Source organism: Esox lucius, chromosome 3 (assembly GCF_011004845.1).
Source record: "Esox lucius isolate fEsoLuc1 chromosome 3, fEsoLuc1.pri, whole genome shotgun sequence".
In the NCBI taxonomy this organism is placed as follows: domain Eukaryota; kingdom Metazoa; phylum Chordata; class Actinopteri; order Esociformes; family Esocidae; genus Esox; species Esox lucius.
The window spans coordinates 26,969,449-26,989,627 of record NC_047571.1 but is presented as its reverse complement, the minus strand read 5'-3'; the positions used below and the strand labels follow the sequence as shown (position 1 = coordinate 26,989,627).

Here is a 20,179-nt window from a genome sequence, read left to right as displayed (position 1 = left end):
AAAGTACAAAGAAATCCTGGAAGACATCCTGCTGAAGCTTGCGTGACTGATGTGGGACTGTTTTAGCAGGACAGTGACCCCGGAACATACTGACAAAGCCACACTGGAGTGTCTTAAAAACAAAAAGGTTAAGCCAAAGAACCATCAATCCAATTTAATGTAGGTCTATGTGGATAGAGCTGAAAATGTCGGTTCACCAAAGGATCCATCCAACTTCGCTGAGCATGAGGCATTTTGCAAAGAAGGATGAGCATAAATTGCTGTGTCTGGATGTGCAAAAGAGACTTATCCAAAATATACTTTTTGCTGTAATTGCTGCCCAAATGTTGATAAAGCGGTTACTTTCTGATTTGTATTTGCAATTAATTTAGAACAAAATGACTGTACACTGTCCTGTGTGGTGCTACTGGAAAAGGACACTCATAATTCTGATGTTAACGATTACCTGAAACTACAATCCTGCATCTAGTCGGCGTGTGAACTGCAAATAAATCACTTTGCCAGTGGGAAACCTGCAAGTCAACCTGCAAGTCAACCTGCAAGTCCCAATGGCTTTTGTGGAGGAAATTTAATTCCTGTGACAGGTGATTAGCTGCCACGCAGTGAGGGAATAAAGTGGAAAGTTTTCCTTCGGCCCACGTGATACTTATCTCCTGTTGCCAGGCCTAAATCCTTACTCGCAACTCTCCTTTTGCAAACTCTTTATTACACATGAAAAGGTCTGGCTTACATAACTGGAATGAGAGAAATAACATGTTATCATTATGAGTTAATAAACAGCCATCATATGCAGTGTCTGCTTTCCAGTTTTGGGGGTTTCGTTGATAAGAACTACGGCCAGATTGATCGTGGATGGACAGTTGACAAAACTGGAAAGGGTTAGACTTGTGGTATTTGATTGCTTTAACATACTGTACGTGGGTATTGTTAAGTTAAAAGGTTCAAAGACGCAGACGCCCCAAAAAAATCTTTTTTCCAGGCCTGGGTAACGGATCGGCTTTCCCAACTAAATCTATGTGAGTGGTCGCTTTGCTGAACAACTGTAGTTGGTTTCCAGGTAATTCTTGGAACAGAAGTAACGAACGCCAGGCCTGGCTCCAGGATAAAATTACTGGGGGGGCATCAATGAGAGGGCATATCTAATTCATATACCATTTGCAGTGCTTATGGGGAACGAAAACTGGGTGGGGGGGCACAGATTCTATCTGGGGGGCAATGCCCCCTTTCACCCTCTCGTGGAGCCGGGCCTGGCCAACGCAGTTCGAGTGCTGCTCCAAAAAAATTACCCGTGCAGGACTCTAGATGAAACTGTAAGTCAATGTTAATATTAATAAATTGACTCTAATTTGAAATGTTTGCCTGTATTACAAATTCAGTGCAATAGTAACTGTTGTGTTTCTACCAAAACTAGACCTGTATGTAATAAGTTGCTTTGCACTAAGAGAACAAAAACACAGAGAAGAAAGTCTTGTGTATAAAGATCTCCAAGCGTTGCTTTATTTATGATTTATTTTACAACATCACTGTTAAAACCTACATTGTTAACAGAAAAAGTAAAATGGTTTATGCTTTCCAGATTACACTCTCCACCATTTAAAATCTACAACTGGACCAATTAGCATGACAGAGACAGCTGGAGAGACACAGTAGAACTTTTAAGAGCACAGCCACAATGGAAATCATCTGGAGAGGGTCAATGGACAACCAGACAGTATAACTTCAGGTATCCAGTGAAGACATGGGAAGACATGGCATGACCCCATTGAATACAATCTTACAACTGACAAGGAATTGCCAACTTGGGCAGTTTATGATCAATTTACAACATATGACAAACCGTAGCGTTTTCCTTAACAATAAACATTAATAGATAGACTTCTATTTCTTCATAATTTACATATTAAAATAATTTACATTATCAGAGTTGATGGACTTGAGGGGATCCTGGTACAGAGAATCACAGACAAATAATTGAAAATAATGGATAAGCTTGCCACACCTCCAAGTGCTTAAAAAGTCACTTCCTGGTACAACAGGAAGTTCTGCTACTCCCAAAGACCCCCTATGGAGTTGTGTTGGGATGCTGTTGCCAGGTTACATCAGAAGGGGTAGATTGGGAAAAACAGGTATGGACATGAGGTTAATTTATCCAGGTCTGTCTCTTTCTACTTTTATTTTTCTGTCATCCTGGTTGTACAGTATGGCATATTAAGTCGTGGCATTGTCATTTGCCCGCATTTGTGGGGGCGGTTACGGAGCTCTGAATATAAGAGATATCTTAATTGCATAAGCTCTCCTCCCCTCTGCCTAGGGCAAAATGTAATTAAAAGCTTTGCGCAATTTAGTCCACTGAAATAATTTTCTCATTACCAAGCCAGTCTCTGTACAAAGTGGTTTAATACTGGCCATTAACTGGTAAATCAGTCACTTCTAATTAAGCATTGAGGAGAACGCGGCCTGAGTTTGTATTTATGTATGTGCTTGCCTTTTTAGAATCTGCTATGTACATACATGGCCTAATTGATTTCTTAATGGTCCCATGGTACAAGCAGTTGTGGCACTACTGCTGGCACAAACACATCTCTCCCATAAAGAGAAATCTCCTTTGATTCCCCTAGAAGTGCCTCAATTTGTCATTTATCTGTAAACGTTACGTTGCAGTGCTTTTCGCTAAGTGCAACACTAGACAGGTGAATGCTAAGGTAGAGTCGGTTTCCCTCTGTAAGGACTATCTGAACTGGTGGTGGTGAGGTATGTATTCTTCTTTATAGGTTTTTTGTGTGTGTGTTTCGATCCCAACTGATTAAACAGGAAACATGAGAGAAATCCCTCCATAGCGCGATTATGTTTGAAAGTAACAAATGGTTTAACTCTGGCTGCTAATGTCCCAAAAAAAACATCTGCCGTGGGTATGTTTCCTACTGGGCTATGGAAGTCACAGACATTGAAAAGCTGGAAAATAGTATTGATTCCCCAGGATAGGCCACGCTCAGATCCTGGGGCTCAGTTAGGCAGCGTGTCCAGTCCCAGGGAGGCTGCATGCTGCTTGGCCCGCATCCTGAGGTTCTCGATGCTGGTGGTCTTGCTGTTGTGGCCGGGCAGGCCCGCGGAGGCCTGGAGCAGAGGACTGTTCCACACCTGCTGGGCCGCGTGATGGGACAGCGACTGGTAGTAGGACTGGCAGGGCAGAGAGCCCAGCGGGGCCGGGGGCATGTTGACGTTCATCCCCAGGTAGGGCAGGGAGGAAGGGGCGCCCATGTCAAACGAAGGGTAGTGCACCATGTTGTTTGTGGCGGCCATGTGCTGGCGGAACTGCTCCTGCAGCCGGAAGAGGCTAAGCGGGGACGAGGAATAGGAGTGGCTCTGGGAGATCCCTGCGCCAACTCCGCTGGACGAGGGCGTCACGGACGGGGAGACCATCGGGGATTCTAGGACAAGTAGGAATACAGATTACAGTCAGGAACTTTACATTTCTCTGGCGGGACCAGATAACTGACAAAGAACTGGGAGAACTGACAGTTTGGCTGATGTTGAACAACAATGTGTGGATTTCATGTGTTTTACGGTTATTTTACTTGATTGTAAAGGGTGCTTCAAATGAGCGACTCTTTCCTAATTCCCGCCCCTATCAAGCTATATTGAACGTGTAAACGTGCAGTCCTAGGGCCATGTCTTTACCAGATTTGGGGCTGAGTCGTTTGCAGGGTGGAGAGTCGTTGCCAGGCGTCATCACCCTCTCCCTCTTAAGCTCCTCCCTCGGTGGGTTAGACTCCTCCTCCTTATCGGTTGCGTTGTCCTCAGTGGCAGACTCACTGCCCGATTGCTCTGCCGAGGTAACATTCAACTCTACGCTGACTTCTGACGCCAATGGACGAGGCGGACCCTCAACATCCAAAGATGAGGAGCAGGAGGAGGATGAAGGGGCAAGCTGGTTCTCTGGAATAATGGTGTTGGATGTGTCCTCCTTGCCACCTCCTTCTCCGTTGGCCTCCTTTTGTTTCTGGAGCTGCTCTTTCTGCAGGCTGCGCTGCTTCTTGCGAAACTTGGCACGTCGGTTCTTGAACCACACCTGTTGAAAAGGTTTGACACTGTGAGAAAGTCCAAAGCACGCTCAAGGTGCTTAAGATAAAGGTACATACTGCTGTGGATGTGTTTGATTTGGTTTACATTTGAGAACTTGTGAAAATCTAAGGATTGCAAAGAATTGACACTTATTTTTCTGTAATAAAAAAAAAAAGTGTATATATTTAATGTGTTTGTCCCCCAGATACATTGTATCAATATCAATAACAGTTTGGTACCCTGTATTCTGGATATAAATAATTTAGGGTTCCATTCCATACCTGCACGCGGGCCTCGGGGAGGTTAGTGCACATGGCCAGACGCTCTCGCATCACCACGTCGGGATAGTGGGTCTTCTGGAAGGTCTTCTCCAGGGCCTCTAGCTGCTGAGCGGTGAACGCGGTGCGACTCCGGCGCTGTTTGCGATGCTGGGACCCGTAGCGAGCCTCAAGGATGATGTCTTGAAATGTGCAGCCGTTGGAAGAGAAGAAACACGGCAAGTTTAATTAATTTGGTAAGGGGATAGGTAAGGTCGTGGATGGGTTACTATTTTAAATGAGGGCAAACGTTTGAAAGTTTATGTTTATTTGTTGGACTTAATTACCAGCCAGTCTCTCGGCGAGTGTGAGCGCGTGCACCGAAGGTCGGTAGTCCGGCGCATGCTGAGCTTGCTGCGCGGCCTGCTGGTGCAGATTGTACATGGCGCTCAGGGAGTTCATCGCGTGGAGAGAGTAGCCGTTCACTCCATAGTGCTGCATGACGGACACAACCTGTGGGTACACAACATATATCATGTTAGTGTTTGCTAGTTTTCAATGATCTCGACGGGGACATCAGGGCTGTTAGATTTGCAGTAGGCTACTTCTGGGGTGTAAACATTGGTTTTTTGGATGCGCAAACGAAGTGTGAATTCACTGATGGCTAAATGATCTGACAGTTAAATATGGCCTCATTTGTTTAAGGCCTACCGGAAGACTAAATTTTTTTCATAACCTACTGCCTCTCGTGTATATTTGCAGGCCTGATTGTTGTTGAACCTTTCTCGCCCGGATGGACCTGGTTAGATTTTCTTTATTGTTAAAGTTTTCAGAGTCTTCAGGTGCTTTTAATAGTGGCCCAATCATCGTGTAGGTATCTCCTTTTACGCAGGCATAATTCCATTTGGTGATTATTTGAATCGGATACCGGGGCGTGTTCTTTTCGTCAAGGGTTTAAGTCATTATGACTCTGGGGGCAATTTTAATATCTTGACTCTGACAAAAACGATATTCATTAACATCAAATTATCGCTTGGTTCAAGCCATTAATTATACAAAAATATTTAAATTGGGGTAATTATCACTCGTTTACTTAATGAAGCATAACGGATGTCTTATGAATTAATTGAATCACTTAATATCCCTGTGATCGCAGCAAAAGCGCAAATCCAATTTAAAAGCGCTGCTTTGATAATTGCGTTGATGAAATGCTTTGGAAATGAAATAAGAAGATTCGTTCCGGACCGGGATGGCCGCTTTAAATCTGAGGATTAAATTGAACAGTTATGATAGGCTCTAGAAATACCTTCTGTCTATATAGGGTTGCTTTGGATAAGCCTACAGAATTTTCTCCTTTGTTCGTCTATATATTTTCAGCCATTTTTACTATTTCTAATACAATATTGCTTTATATTTCGCTAAAATCAAATATTTATCTACAATCAAATTACACAAAGTATAGCCTTGTGTTTATTGGACAGAATAACTTACATACTTACACACGGAATCAAAGCCTAGGATTCCGACCGCAAATATGTAGCCTATTGTCATTCTTCATTTTTGTATTGGGCCTTCACTGATTTTCCTGGATGAAACGCTTCAGGAAACGATTAGGTATGTATTAGTAGCGAGGCCATCGTATATCTTGGAGACACGACCAGTTATGACTATTACAGAATGGCCCAAGAATATATATAAATCTTCCCAAATATGTCAGGTATCTAGGGACTTGGAAGCGAGAGTGTTCCTAAAGTCTTGAATTGCCTTACCACCTTACATTTTGACATGATAGGCCTGGGATGCGCCTTTATTATTTATTTTATTCACAATTTTTTGTCTGTGCTCCTTTAAGTCTATTTTCATTGGCCAGTTCAGTCACTGGTGCGAAATATTATTTATATCTAACTTTTTTTAATTGAAGTTAACAAATGCATATTCACGTCTGTGCGTAATTCGGATGATAGAATATATAGCCTCGGTAGGCAGTTCACGTCTTTTTTCCAGGAAATGTCATGGTGATCAATTGCTCATTGACATTGAAGCTTGATAAAATAGTGCATGGGGGCTCCTATTTATTTCAGTAATTTCATACATCTGACATTGTAAGGATATTATACAACAGAATGAACTGCCTCAAGTCTTGCCCAAGGCTAAAGAGTCTTATTAATCAAATAAAATTCAGTCACGAATTTTACCTATCCACAATTAAATTCTAAAAACAGTGATCACTATATGCATTCTGTGGTAGGGATCTATTTGATGTATTTAATTGAATATTAACTGTAATTCCAAACATGCTTGCCGGTATCCCTTTCAGATAATTTACTTCAATGACTTGGTATGATAATGATAATGGGTACTGCAATATTAGGCTAATAATTTGATTATTGTATAGTTTTCACTCGAAGGATAACCTATACAGTAATCTAAGTTTGTCTATTATTATTATGTAACATTATTATTTCATGTTAGCCCATAGTATAATTATATAATAAATAGCCTAATGTCTATATTTGTCAAATTACCACGTTCTTTTCAAAAATGGATTATTAGTTCAAATAGCGAGCTCTAATGGGCCATAACATTTGTTTTACCCCTACTATTAAATCAGACAATGAAACTTGGGTTTGCCTTACCGACACCCTGATTTCGTTAAAAGGGTTTACCTCTGATGTCGTTAAAAGTGTTTACTGCAACTAATAATTTGCGCAATAATAATAATTATATCAGTTTTTCCTAGCACCGTGAAGATGACATCCATTTCGTAGCCATCTGTGTTTGCATGCATGGGAACTGTGTGGATGTGTGAATGACGCCCGCACTACCCATTCCCAACCTATTACATTCTGCAGTGCCTGATGAATGTGATCACAGGGCAAGAGGGAATAGTTTAATTCGCCTGGACAGAAGGTGCTTCGCCAAACATTTACTTTGCTCCCCCAAGTATTTTAGTTGAATGGGGCCCGCTTTTTTCGCCTCCCCTCTCTCGCGGCCTCTTATCCCATCGCCCCGGGGCAACGTTTTGGCTGAGATGTATGGCTTCTTCGAAGGTAAAATATGCATGTTGATCCCCATTTGGCTTCCCGTCTAATGGAAGTGCAAATAGGTTTCGACTGCGAGGCCTTCCATTTATCATCAACGCTGACACGGACGGACATACAGTGAGTTTCAACTGTGTGTGCGTGCAAGCGCGTGCTTGTGTGCTTGCGTGCAAGCGCGCGTTAGTGTGCGGTCGTGAGCGGAGAGAAAATAACTGATATGTAGTCTAAGTCCATTTTTCATTGAATTTGTACTGTTATGATGGACCGTATTATCACACAGGCCTGCTTATTCTATCTAGCTACCATTGTTGCTTATTCATATGCAGATCTTTGCTCCGGGCTATGTGTTTTGGTGCCCCAGGAAACACTGCACGATGCTTCGATTATTAAAAGTAATTATGTAAATTGGAATGTATACACTGCAACTCTTTGAACTGACTAAATTAGGAAAACTTGTATTGCTAAAAACCCTTGGGCTTGACTCGTGCATGGCAGGCGACATTCGGCCCTTTTGCATGTCAGTCATATTTTGTATTTCACACACTGTCAAAGGCCCGGAGACAAGTGTTTGATTAGCGAATTTTACTTGAGTAGGAGGGGGCAACGCGGGTTAACTGCGTCGCCTAAACCCCTAGGCCTGACAAACTATTACCTGCTCGTCAATTTACTATTTAAATTCTAATTGTAATTTCATGTTGACACAATTCCATTGGCTTATTTTATTTGAACCTACAGAACTGAAGTTGGATTATCTACTTTGAGTGTTAAGAATTCTGAATGGGAAATTAGATGTTGGGAAAATGTAGTGGTTCTGCTATTAATGAAATTAGAAATATTCGAAGTCCATGAAATCCTTGTGCGTTCAGTGGATTATTGCTGTATAATTATCAGATGGATATCACTGAAGTGTACATTTTCTGAAGACATTTACAAGATCTACCATTTATTCTTGCATTACCTGATATTATTGAGCAGGGGTCCAAATAAAAAAATTCTGGTCTAAGTTGAGGTCAATTTTAACATACACATTCTTTTTCATAAATTATTATATTCCGGTCAGCCCAACATCGTGTCTGAATCTAACCACTGACCTATTGTTTGCGATTGTGAAAGTAGCCTATCATTATTTTTATAACAGTTTTCTGCATCACATTTTAATTAAAATACTTGAATCGACACGAATTCAGTATGCTTACATTATTCCATATGTTAACTTTTGCCTTCGCATCTGGCCAAATGTATAATTTCTTTATGAATGCATGATCGAAATTTGCACCATTACTTGGCTACTTGCTAAACACAATATCGTACACTTACGATTAGGTTGAGACTGTTTTGCATTAAATAATTATATAGATATTTTTTTATAAACACTTTATTGTTTCCAGTATTGACAGGTTAAACGTCTGTCCGTCACATTCTAGATATTCCCAAAAAGTTCTTACCTCTCGCCAGAACAGTCGAGTGGTCTTTGTGAAGCTTGAAAGTGTATCCCGATTCTATCGTTGTTATTTGGTATTCGTATCACTGCTATGGCTCCTTGTTTATTATGTCCACCTTTTTCGGGCTCTTCTCGGGATTTGGAACGAACAATTGCAAGTCCTCGGTTCCGTCTTGTCTGTAACGCGCACTCTGCTATTTCCGCGTGTCTGAATCCCGCGTCTGGCACTTGATATAGGAAGCTGCCATCTACTGGGCTACAAGCTGAAGAGGGATTTTAAAGAGGGCTCTGTGAGGTCATGTAAGCTTTCTAGTGGTCCTTGAAGCTGTCAATCAAATAAAGAGGATCTTTCTCTCCCCTAGTAGCAGACGTTTGGCCAATGACCCTATTCGAAAGCATCAACTTTAGAATTACTGCAGATATCCATATGCAGTCAACATGTATTTGTTTGTCTTTTATGTTTGAATTGATAAACATTGGCCTAGAAGATCAATGTATGGATTAAAAAGACTATTAATTCTATTTAATTCTGGAAAACAAGTGTTAAAATAAGCCTAACTATTTTTGTAGCTATTGTATCAGGAATATTCTATTTTAATTTTTCTTTGTATTTGAGAGATATTTAATATCAGTGAATACGCAATTTGTTTTTATTGTTTAACTTCTAATTTGGATAGGAATATTTTAATTTTATTTAAAACGTTGTCAAATTGCCTTTATATTTAAATTTAATTATAAAGGATGGATGCTAATTTTCTAGTAGTTACTTAGGATTATTTTATAAGAAGACAAACGATGTAATTTATTTTTAAGTAAACGAAGGGGGCCGCTTTAACATTCATTTAGTGGTCTTAAAACTTTTTTCTTTCTGTGACTAGTGAGAAACAATGTTTCCGGTCTAAAAACACGTCTGATTCATTAGTCTATCTGTAAGGTATTTCGTATTTGCTTCGTGAGACTTGCTTATTTTTTTTAAAAGCTCGAAATGAATATTACTTAAAATGCTGTGACATTATTGATGTGCATGGCTGCAAGTATTTGCAACCCAATACCGCATACGTTGTTTTTTATTTGCTTTTCGGCTTTGCTCATGCCAATAGATGCATAGATGCCATAATAGATGCCAGGCTAGCGCCTTTAGAATCTCTCCCGGCCTTGAAGGATTTGGGCTAGGTTAGGGAAGACAAGACGCCATCTCAGCCTCCAAAAACCCCTGTCTTAAAATGACTGGGGGTAAGAGGATTAAAACAATAATGCCCTTCTCTTCTTGAAGGGTTTGTAGAAGATTTTTTTTCTCCCGGAGCAAAACCGTTTAGGTGGGAATTAAGGGCAGCACAAAGTAGCCTTTTAATGTAAAGCTTGCATATTTTGTAAAATATTCTTCAGGAAAGAGGGCCAGGGTGAAATCCCAGCCGGAGTTTTATCTCTGACCATGTTTCTCATCCACGGAAATTTGAATTGCAGACAAAAGATGCCTGGAATGGAAAGTATTGCGTTTTACCCCTTTAAATCACATATGCCCCCCTTCGCGTTCGTGCTTGCGTGTGTGTTAGTGTGACTGATAGAGGTGGCGTTTTCCAGGTAGGCCCACCACACGACGGTGTTGAAATTACCCACGTATTACGCACGGATTACACTGTAAACAATGTGATGAAGTGAATATTCCGATATTCGAAGGCACTGCTGTCATTATCTGCATTATGAAACCAAAGTAGATTCAATAAAAGGTTGAGTAAGTCCTTGTCATTTTTGTGTGTGTGTGTAGCAAAGTTTGATACGCTGGCACCAAATGGAGCACTTCTGTGCAGTTAACAGGTATGCGATTTACCATGAAAAATAAGCTCACATTTTTATATTTTCACATTTTTATATTTTCTCATATTATCTACAGGCTCTATAATGACATTGGGCTACATAATGTCCGGCATAAGTTGACTATAAGTTACTCGTTTTCTTAGAGGCGACGGTCTGTGTGTACATTTGTCAAACCGTTTATTTTTCTGCAGACATACGTCGTCTTGTTTAGAGCCATTCACTTTGTCACCGTGATTGAAATGTAATTGAAATGTTAGAATAAAATCCTATCACCACAAAAAATTATTAGCTTACATTTACATTTGATGCAATATCGTAATGTTAGTTTATCAAATGTGTGATTTGTATAGGCCTGTGTATAGGCCTACTGGCCATGCAGATAATTCCGTTTATGGTATTGTAATTTCAACAGTAAACAGTTTTGCTGCAGGTTACTCTTTCTCTGTCCCGCTAACAAGCTCGTGTCGCTGTCCAGTTTCTGTTGCCTTCGTCCATCACTCGGCTTCTTCTTGAGGTCTGAGAATGAAAGAGGATTAACTTGTGAACCAATGGAAATAAGAACTTAAACGGGAGGTAAATCTGGGCAATGTCTCTTTGTGAGGACCGTTTCTAAAGCAATTAAAGCGAGAAAGAGTTCTTCTCAGCGCCTCTTCTCCAAAGCTGCTTTGCGCTGGGTTTAGCGAGACTACTGCCCAGCGCATCTGAAAGGTTTAAACGCCGGAGTGTCACAAGAGCTTCCCATTAAGAATACCTCTCGAGCCCTGCCAAATATCCTCACCTCTCCGATTTATAACCCCACGGTCCTGGGACTAGAGCTATCGCAAGGTTTATCCTGTTTTTTTCGCTTCTTGTCATGGTTATTTTAGCCTCTTGAGTCTTTAATTTATTTTTGCCTTTACATCATGCGCACCATTTTGATGTGATTTTCCTTTAGGACTATTCGTCTAATGGTATTAAGACGAATTGGCTTCTTCATTGATCTCCATATGAAGTGCAGTCATATAACCGTTTTGCCAATTGAAAGCATTTATACAGGTTATGATGGCAGTTAAAAAAAAAGGTTTATGATAGCGTGTATAGAACATTCGCTAGACGACTGCCGAATTTAAATTGTGGTCTACTTTTTAGATTTGGGAAAGGAAAAACAAAAGAGAGAAACATTGATTACTGCCAGCAAAGACTGCTCACTAATAGCTAATTAATACTCCTAATGATGTTTTTGCAACTTCATGAATACATTAGGTCTTCAATCCAACCAGTTGTAGCCTCCGCCGTTCCATTCAAGGGTATTTCAGCATCTGTTCATCCCAGTGCAATTAATCATTTTGATGTGTAGTTTAAAATCGACTGCTTCCAGGAGACCTTTTTCTTTGACAAGAGTAACAAAGCAATTTGCCAGAAGCCATCTCTTAGACACGTTATTAGCAACACCTTCATCTTTAAACCCCTAACTCCCTTATTTTTCCAAGTTATACCCGCTTTAAAGGGACAGCGCCACTTTTCGGGTTTATTGTCAACAATACGTTCTCGAATCCCCCTTAAATCCCTTTATTCACGACAAGATCTCAGGATCTCCTCAGCAAATTCACCCGCTGAAAGTTTTCGACCTGTCAGTTCCCTCTAAAAGCTGTACAATTCTCAATCCCTTTCTCTCTTTTCACCCTCCCCTATTTTATTCCTTGTCTCTCTATCCCTTCCTCTACCTCTTTTGCTACCCTCTGTTCTTTTTATATGTACCTTTTAAAAAATATGTCTTTCTCCCTCTCTCACCCCGTTTCTCTTTCTCTCACCATATACTTTTTTTTCTCTCCCTTCTCAACCTCTCTCTCTCTCTCTCTCTCTCTCTCTGTCTCTCTCTCTCTCTCTCTCTTTTTTTCTGGCCCGAATCCCTCAGCACAAGGCCCCATTGTATACTCCTAATCCAGAGGCAACACAGCTTCAGCGACATGGTGGGATAAAAGGCCCATCAAGCCCACAACTTTATGGGGGCAAATCTCTCCCTAATCCCTCGCTTTATCTAAACAAAAGCCCCTCTGCCTTAATCCACCTTCGCTACGAAAAAAGAAAAAAAGTGTGTGCTGGGGGACGACAAGAGGGGGTAAAAACATCTCACACACTCTGGGGTTAAACTGATCGCTAACGACCAAAAAGAGTGAGTTTCCTAAACTAACCATCACTGACAAGCTTTTGCCATCTGATAGAGGGTTGCCCTGGTAACTACAAACAGTGCTGAATGGAGCTACAGTTTTTTTTTTGTCATCCGCCGTTTGCATTTCTATTGAGAATATGCTATAGGTTAGTGGTTTAGTTTTTGGAGGCACTAAGAGTCTATGTCATAATGATCAACTTCATGTACAGTCATTCAGGAGTTGTCATTTTGCAACAAGCCTTAGAGTGAATCCTGGAATTTACACAAGCAGAACAATTCTGATATGTTTTTTTCCCCCCACATCAGTTCTGGAAGAAGTTCTAAAGTGACAAGATATGTTAACGGTAAAAATGTGTGGAAATTAATGGAAAGATGATCAGAAATTGGTCTTTCTGTAAATTCATTCCAAGTGACCGAGGGGTTTTGAGTTTGAATTGCATGGATTCTTTTGCACTGTACGTCTGAGTTGCCAGAGATTTTGGAAATGTCATCATATTTAGTCAATGTTTAACAATAGGTTTTCAGGTCCTTTCAGCCCAGTGAGTCCTATAGGATGAGAGGGCTCATTAAGGGTTCCACCAGCAGGGTAGAGGTGGGGCGTTGTTGGGGCAGCAAGGTTGAGGAGTGGAGTTAGTGGGCCAGCAGGGTGGGGGAGGGGTGTTATTAAGGCAGCATTGTAAAGGAGTGGTGGAGTGGAGTTAGTGGGCCAGCAGGGTAGAGGTGGGGTGTTATTGGAGCAGCAAGCGGAACGAATGGAGGCGGGGTGTTAGTGGGCCAGCAGAGTGGATGAGTGGTGTTAGTGGGCCAGCAGAGTGGATGAGTGGTGTTAGTGGGCCAGCAGGGTGGATGAGTGGTGTTAGTGGGCCAGCAGAGTGGATGAGTGGTGTTAGTGGGCCAGCAGGGTGGATGAGTGGTGTTAGTGGGCCAGCAGGGTGGATGAGTGGTGTTAGTGGGCCAGCAGGGTGGAGGAGTGGTGGAAGGGTGTTATTTGGTCAGCAGGTTGGAAGAGTGGTGTTAGTGGGCTGGTAGGGTAGAGGAATGGTGTTAGTGGGCCAGCATGGTGGAGGAGGGGTGTTATTGAGGCAGCAGTGTTAAGGAGTGGTGGAGGGGTGTTAGTGGGCCAGCAGGTTGGATGAGTGGTTTTAGTGTGCCAACTGGGTGGAGGAGTGGTGTTAGTGTGCCAGTAGGGTGGAGGAGAGGTGTTAGTGGGCCAGTAGGGTGGAGGAGTGTTATTAGTGTGCCAGTAGGGTGGAGGAGTGGTGTTAGTGTGCCAGTAGGGTGGAGGAGTGGTTTTAGTGGGCCAGTAGAGTGGATGAGTGGTGTTAGTGGGCCAGCAGGGTGGAGGAGTGGTGTTAGTGGGCCAGCATGGTGGAGGAGTGGTGTTAGCGGGCCAGCAGGGTGGATGAGTGGTATTAGTGGGCCAGCAGAGTGGATGAGTGGTGTTAGTGGGCCAGCAGGGTGGAGGAGTGGTGTTAGCGGGCCAGCAGGGTGGATGAGTGGTATTAGTGGGCCAGCAGGGTGGAGGAGTGGTGTTAGCGGGCCAGCAGGGTGGATGAGTGGTGTTAGTGAGCCAGCAGGGTGGAGGAGTGGTGTTAGCGGGCCAGCAGGGTGGAGGAGTGGTGTTAGCGGGCCAGCAGGGTGGATGAGTGGTGTTAATGGGTTTTAAATTATATCTGGGCTGTAATGAAGTGCATATAAATGTTTCCATTCTGCACTCATGTAGAGCTGAGCATCTTTATCAGAGGGCATGTCCCTACATCCCTTATTATTTGCGATCAAACGTGGACAAAAACAAATCTAGATTTTCTTTCTTATGTTGCCAAAACTCAACATAGCATGCCTGTATGCAAACTACACAGCTAGTTTAACGGCAGGTCTTCACTCCAGTAATATGGATAGCCAGAGAGGGCCATGCCCTTAAATCACCCAGATTCTTCCCCCAATTACATTGAGTAGGAGCTGATCTGCCCGACGATGACAATTCCTTGCAAAGCCCTCTGCTCCCCTGAGGCCAAATCCTTTCCTGTCCATCACCTAAAACATCTGTCTTTACTTTCCCAAATCCCTTTGTATCTGCTCGTCTTTGGAATATCAGGCCGTAATCTGGGCTGGGGGTTGGTGGTGGAGGGGGTGGCCTTCGTCGTTGGTGTCACCTGCTGCTCTCAGCAGTGGGGCAAGCTAGACGAACCACCGATAACTGTACACACTCAAATAGGTCCACACGTTTTAATCGTTATTTAAACCAGGTAGGCTGGATCCCCTTGAGGATGAATCCTCTCTTGCAAACGAGGTCTGGCAAGGTCGGCGGGCAAACTCCTGCTACACAGTATTTGTGTAAGTGCTCAGTAGATGACCCCTGCATGTTGTACTTGCTGTGTCTTCCCGGGTGGAGCAACGTGGATAGGGTACTGCTTTGACTAGTGGCCTACACGGACAGAGGAGCAACATGGATGTTTCCTCAGGCTTCTGGTGTTCAGCCCACCTGCTGTTCCCATCGTAAATAAGTCACTCTGGTTATGAGCTGAACCCCCGGCGGTCACGGTACCTTTGGCAGAACCTCTCATGCAGTTGATTTGGCCAAACTGTCCGGAATGTGATCTTGACCTGAGGAGAGGCTGCATGCTTAAATGCACTTGATTGGGGCATCTCTGCTGCATTTTATGGTTGAAAAAGAGCCTTTCAGAGACTTATTCATTCAAGAGTATGGTTACATTTCCCCAGACCCATCCTCTTAACTTGATACCAAAACACAGAAGAGGTGTACTTTTCAAGGGATCCCAGATTTGACGGAGCTAAAGTTAAGCTAATGAAGCGACTGGCGAGCCATTCAGGCCACTGAAAGCAATCCAGTGCAATCCAGCTCTTTAGGGGAACTGTTGAGGGGAGTCACAATGGTATCATCAATCACGCCACCTCCTAGGATGGTAGATTGCATGACTTGGGGTTAAGGGCCAATACCATTTTGGATCATCCGAGTACGACTGGATTGCAGGACTTTTTCTCTAGGTGGTACCTCCGCCATTTCGGATAACCAAGCTACAGCTTCTCTGCACACAGGGATTATACCTGGCCTGGGAGCAAATGTTTCTCCGTGAGGCTGCCTGATGTACTGCATTACCACAATAAGTATAAATCCTCTTCTACACAGTGTATTACGGGAATGAACATAAGGGATTGTGTTATTGTTGTCCCATAATCTGGGTTTAAACTCCTTGTTTTACAAATGGCCCTTTTAAAAAGCTTTTTTGCCTTGTATCGGGTATAAAAAAACCCTCATCCTGTATTAACCTACTGTCTCGTCATTTTCTGGAGATTGGCTTTTGTTTCTTGTTCCATTCGCAGTGTTTCAGACATGTCGCCATACGCTTCCCTTTATGAGCATCATAACTGTGTTGCAGGGGCGTTACAGCATTGGTCAGGCCTGATTCTGTCAAGGTGAGTTTCAAGGTTTTGGCACTTCTCTGAAGAACATGTTGTGTCAGCCTATAGGAGTTGGTCATGCAATAACAAAGTTGTCAATATATGAATCACACAGCATTCTCAAATGTTTTTTCATATGTCCTCGAAGGCTGAGTGTAATATTCAAAGTTTTTAAATTATTTGTTTAGAGGGTCCCTCCTCGAAGTAAGATTTAGCTAAATTACTCAAAATAAGGAATTCAGTGAACCAACTGTTGAAGCTAGAAATGTTTCCCAGAACCTTAACTTATCAATTAAGTCCAATTGCATCCCTCAATTGTTTTGGTTAGCACTGCTGCTTCTTAGGAAGGAGCTATTGATTTAGACGTAGGCCATTTTGTGGTAATCAAGATGTTTTGAAACCCTATCAGGCTAAGTAAAGTATTTATCTGTTTCCCATTAGGGTAAATTAAGTTAACAGATTGATTGGTCCAATACTTTTTAGTGAACGTGGAAATCTGGCAGATAATAGAAGTAAGTAACTGTGACTGATGGGGAGAAAAATAAGTATATTCAAGTAAATTATTTCTTTACTGTGGAATAAATTCAGTATTTTAATTTGAGCTTCCTTAAACAGAGCATCCTTGTTAGAGGGCAGAAACAGTTTCAAAAGACTGTAATTAAGTTTGTTTTGGAGTGGCAATGAAACATATAGAAAAACTATATATAAATGTCAATGATAGAAATGAATGTAAATGCTTAAGATTAACTCCAATGATTGGCCGTCACAAGATACCCCAGAGTCCCACAGGTCCATGTCGTCATGACAGTTGCCCACAATTATTGAGCACAGACCCCATCCTCCCTATCAGTTAACTACGCCCAGTGGGTTTCCTGGCACTCCAAGACTAACAGACAACACACACCTCCCATTATCTCCCAGATGCCTCTGTTTCGCAGGGCAGATTGTGCGAGGCCCAGCAGCAGGTCTGGTTCCACTCGGCTGTGCTCTGGGACCCTCCTCGCTTGTTCTGCAGTGTCTCTAAGGCCCCTTCAGTCCCGTCTCTGCCTGTCAAAGGAGTCTTGCTGGGCCCAACTGCCTGTGTAAAGAGGTGGGCTGGTCCGTCTCAGTGGGTAGAGTGTGTAATGTGTGCATATGTGTGTGTGTGTGTGTGTGTGTGTTTGTAAGCAAGGCCCTCTGTTTGTGATTCTCCAGCACTCTTCTCCAGTCGGGGGAGGGGGGGAGGGGGGGAGGGGGGGTTGATGGCGGTGGAAAAGTAGGAGGAGGTACAGAGCTAATGGACATATTTGTTTACCTATTTGTCCTTAACGTGATCAATTGATCAGCATGCTAATTCACTGCCACTATGGGGTCCTTACATTTCCATTTAAATTGCAAATGGATTTCTCCCCTGCTCCACTCCTTTTCATCGTTTCTGTAGCAGTTCACATAACACTTGTGCAGCGCGCACATACACACACACACACACACACGCACACACACACGTATTACGCATTAACGTTTTGAGTAAACATGAAAGCCCTGAAATAAACACAGTGTGGGTATGGTCTTCTGCTAAGGCTTCAATTTTTTATTTTAGGGAGCAGTTCATTTACAGTAACGATTCCCCCACATTCATAAAGGAGGCAGGTCTATTTCCCGGATGCCACTCCTACCGTGTGTGTCTGTGTGTGTCCCTGAGTGAGGAGGCGGTCTCGGGCCCGAAGGACGGCCCACTCAATTATCATGTCATTATGTCAAGAGGGGCAACGCCTGCCCAACATTCCTCCCTCCCCTCTTGTACTCATTGGGAGAACAACAGTGATAATTACCCACATCATGGAGATGTCAGTAATTTAGTGGTGGCCATTAACACACCCCTTATCCCATCACTGACACACACACAGACACAAGCACTCTCTCCCACAGTCCTCTGAGAGGAAAATGAGCTGATTCCTGGATAGAAAAGCCTTGTGATTAAGCGGTACTCGGGAGATTACAGTGAACGATTACTGATTTGGAATTAAACAGGGGTGGAAAAAGAGCAGCTAAATTGGGCAGCGGCGGGAGATCGCTAAGCTAGGCGCTAATTGATGCAATCTTGGATGAGCTACGGTATGAGCAGAGCTACGCGGTTACTGCACAGTCACATTGCTACCACAGACCCTACGGCATGTTAGCCAATTACCTGCCTTGGTCTTTGATGTCATACTTTTCAGTTTTATCTCTGTGATTTCTTCATTTCATAGTGGAGTACATGCAAATTTGGTAATATGTTTGGACCGTCATTGAATGTTTACCTTCACCACCCTGACACAATAACTCGGTTGACCTGATTTACTCAGCGGTGTGCTGGGCTTTCCTCACAACACACACACACACACCCTCAGCACAATCAATGCTCATACATTTGATCCCTGACAAGACTGTCACCTTGGCCCAAGAGCCTCTGCCATTCCCTTTCCCTTTTCACACCCACAGACCCTCCCCTCCCTCCCCTGATACACTTGTCAAGGACCTCGGCGACCCCTGACCCCACTCACTTGGCCCCTGCTATTGATTCCTCCCGTTGCCCCTCTCAATCTGGATGAAGTGGGCGCCGGGTGGCGTTAGCCAGGTATACAGGAGGGACGTCGGGGATGAAGGGCCGATCAATGTGGAGTGATGGTTGAGCTTGCGGCAGCAGAAACAACAGTGAGGAGGAAATAAGGCCTCCAGGCCTGGGTGGAAGCCGGAGAGGCCGAAGAACGAAGAGAGGTTTGTGTTGCGGTACGGGCTGCCCGGCAGTCCTCACCGCAGAGTGATCTCTTGGATCCACGTCAAGAATTAAGCGTAGACTGTAGCCCACGGCCCTGATGCCTGCCAAGAAAGGTTTATCAGGACCCACAGTGCCGGCGCTAGACTTTAGGGGGCCCTAAGCAAAATTAATTTTGGGGCCCCCTCTCCTCTATTGGTCAGGGGCCCTAAGCGGCGGCTTGTGTTGCTTATGCCTGGAGCCGGTACTCGGGACCCATGTTGAGATGTGCGGGAAAGCTATATCTAGACCAAGATATTTTTATGGATATCATTTCTTTTAGGTGTTTTGTATACTTTTTTTGGACAGAAAAGTGGGGGGGGTTTTTGCTGAAAGGGCAGTGCGTGGGATTCAAACCCATGCTGTAGCCGTACGTGATCCGGAGGCCGTGGCTAAACTACTGGAACACCCAAGGCCACAAACCAGAGATATATGATGCTAGATCCGCTGTACACGCTGAGCTTGATCTACCTAGGCATGTTTTCCAATCCAGCTCAGGCTCAATCCCAACTATGAGGGAAGAGACTGTATTGCTCATCTGCCTGTTGATAACTGTCTCTGGCTTGTAAGTGCGTGTGCATGTTCAACACCGATGTCTACATTTAGACACCCACTTGTTGTATCTCAAAGAGTTGACAAAAGTTACTTCTCTTACTTGATTGGTAGTATGTCCTAGAATACCCCAGCGAAGACCCAGATCATTTATGTAGTCCTGAGACCCAGGTCATTTACATAGTCCTAAAATCCAGATACATTATGTTGTACTGAGGCCAAGGTGATTTATGTAGTCTCAAGACCCAGATCATTTATGTAGTCCAGAGACCCAGATAATTTATGTAATCCCGAGACCCAGATAATTTATGTAGTCCAGAGACCCAGATAATTTATGTAATCCAGAGACCCAGATCATTTATGTAGTCCAGAGACCCAGATCATTTATGTAGTCCTGAGACCCAGATAATTTATGTAGTCCAGAGAACCAGATAATTTATGTAATCCCGAGACCCAGATCATTTTGTAGTCCAGAGACCCAGATCATTTATATAATCCAGAGACCCAGATCATTTATGTAGTGCAGAGACCCAGATAATTTATGTAGTCCTGAGACCCAGATCATTTATGTAGTCCTGAGAACCAGTTAATTTATGTAATCCCGAGACCCAGATCATTTATGTAGTCCAGAGATCCAGATAATTTATGTAATCCAGAGACCCAGATCAT

The 20,179-nt window shown here is 43.1% G+C and overlaps 1 protein-coding gene across 1 annotated transcript; it reads right to left on the bottom strand.

Moving 5' to 3' along the window:
- Positions 1-1,473: 1,473 nt before the first annotated feature.
- dmbx1a (diencephalon/mesencephalon homeobox 1a) lies at positions 1,474-9,037 on the bottom strand. Its single transcript, XM_010893771.3, has 5 exons — positions 8,806-9,037; positions 4,667-4,832; positions 4,344-4,522; positions 3,679-4,069; positions 1,474-3,428 (listed from the first exon to the last, which is right to left on the bottom strand). The coding sequence occupies exons 2-5, from the start codon at positions 4,818-4,820 to the stop codon at positions 3,004-3,006; spliced, it is 1,149 nt and encodes a 382-aa protein (XP_010892073.2). The 5' UTR covers positions 4,821-4,832; positions 8,806-9,037; the 3' UTR covers positions 1,474-3,003.
- Between the last annotated feature and the right edge of the window lie 11,142 nt (positions 9,038-20,179).

Coding starts and splice junctions, on each gene's coding strand:
- dmbx1a (XM_010893771.3), bottom strand. CDS start 4,820: ATGCAGCACTATGGAGTGAACGGCTACTCTCTCCACGCGATGAACTCC. Junction 4,523..4,666: donor ACTCGCCGAGAGACTGGCTG/GTAATTAAGTCC, acceptor GCACATTTCAAG/ACATCATCCTTGAGGCTCGC. Junction 3,429..3,678: donor ACGACTCAGCCCCAAATCTG/GTAAAGACATGG, acceptor TACTTGTCCTAG/AATCCCCGATGGTCTCCCCG.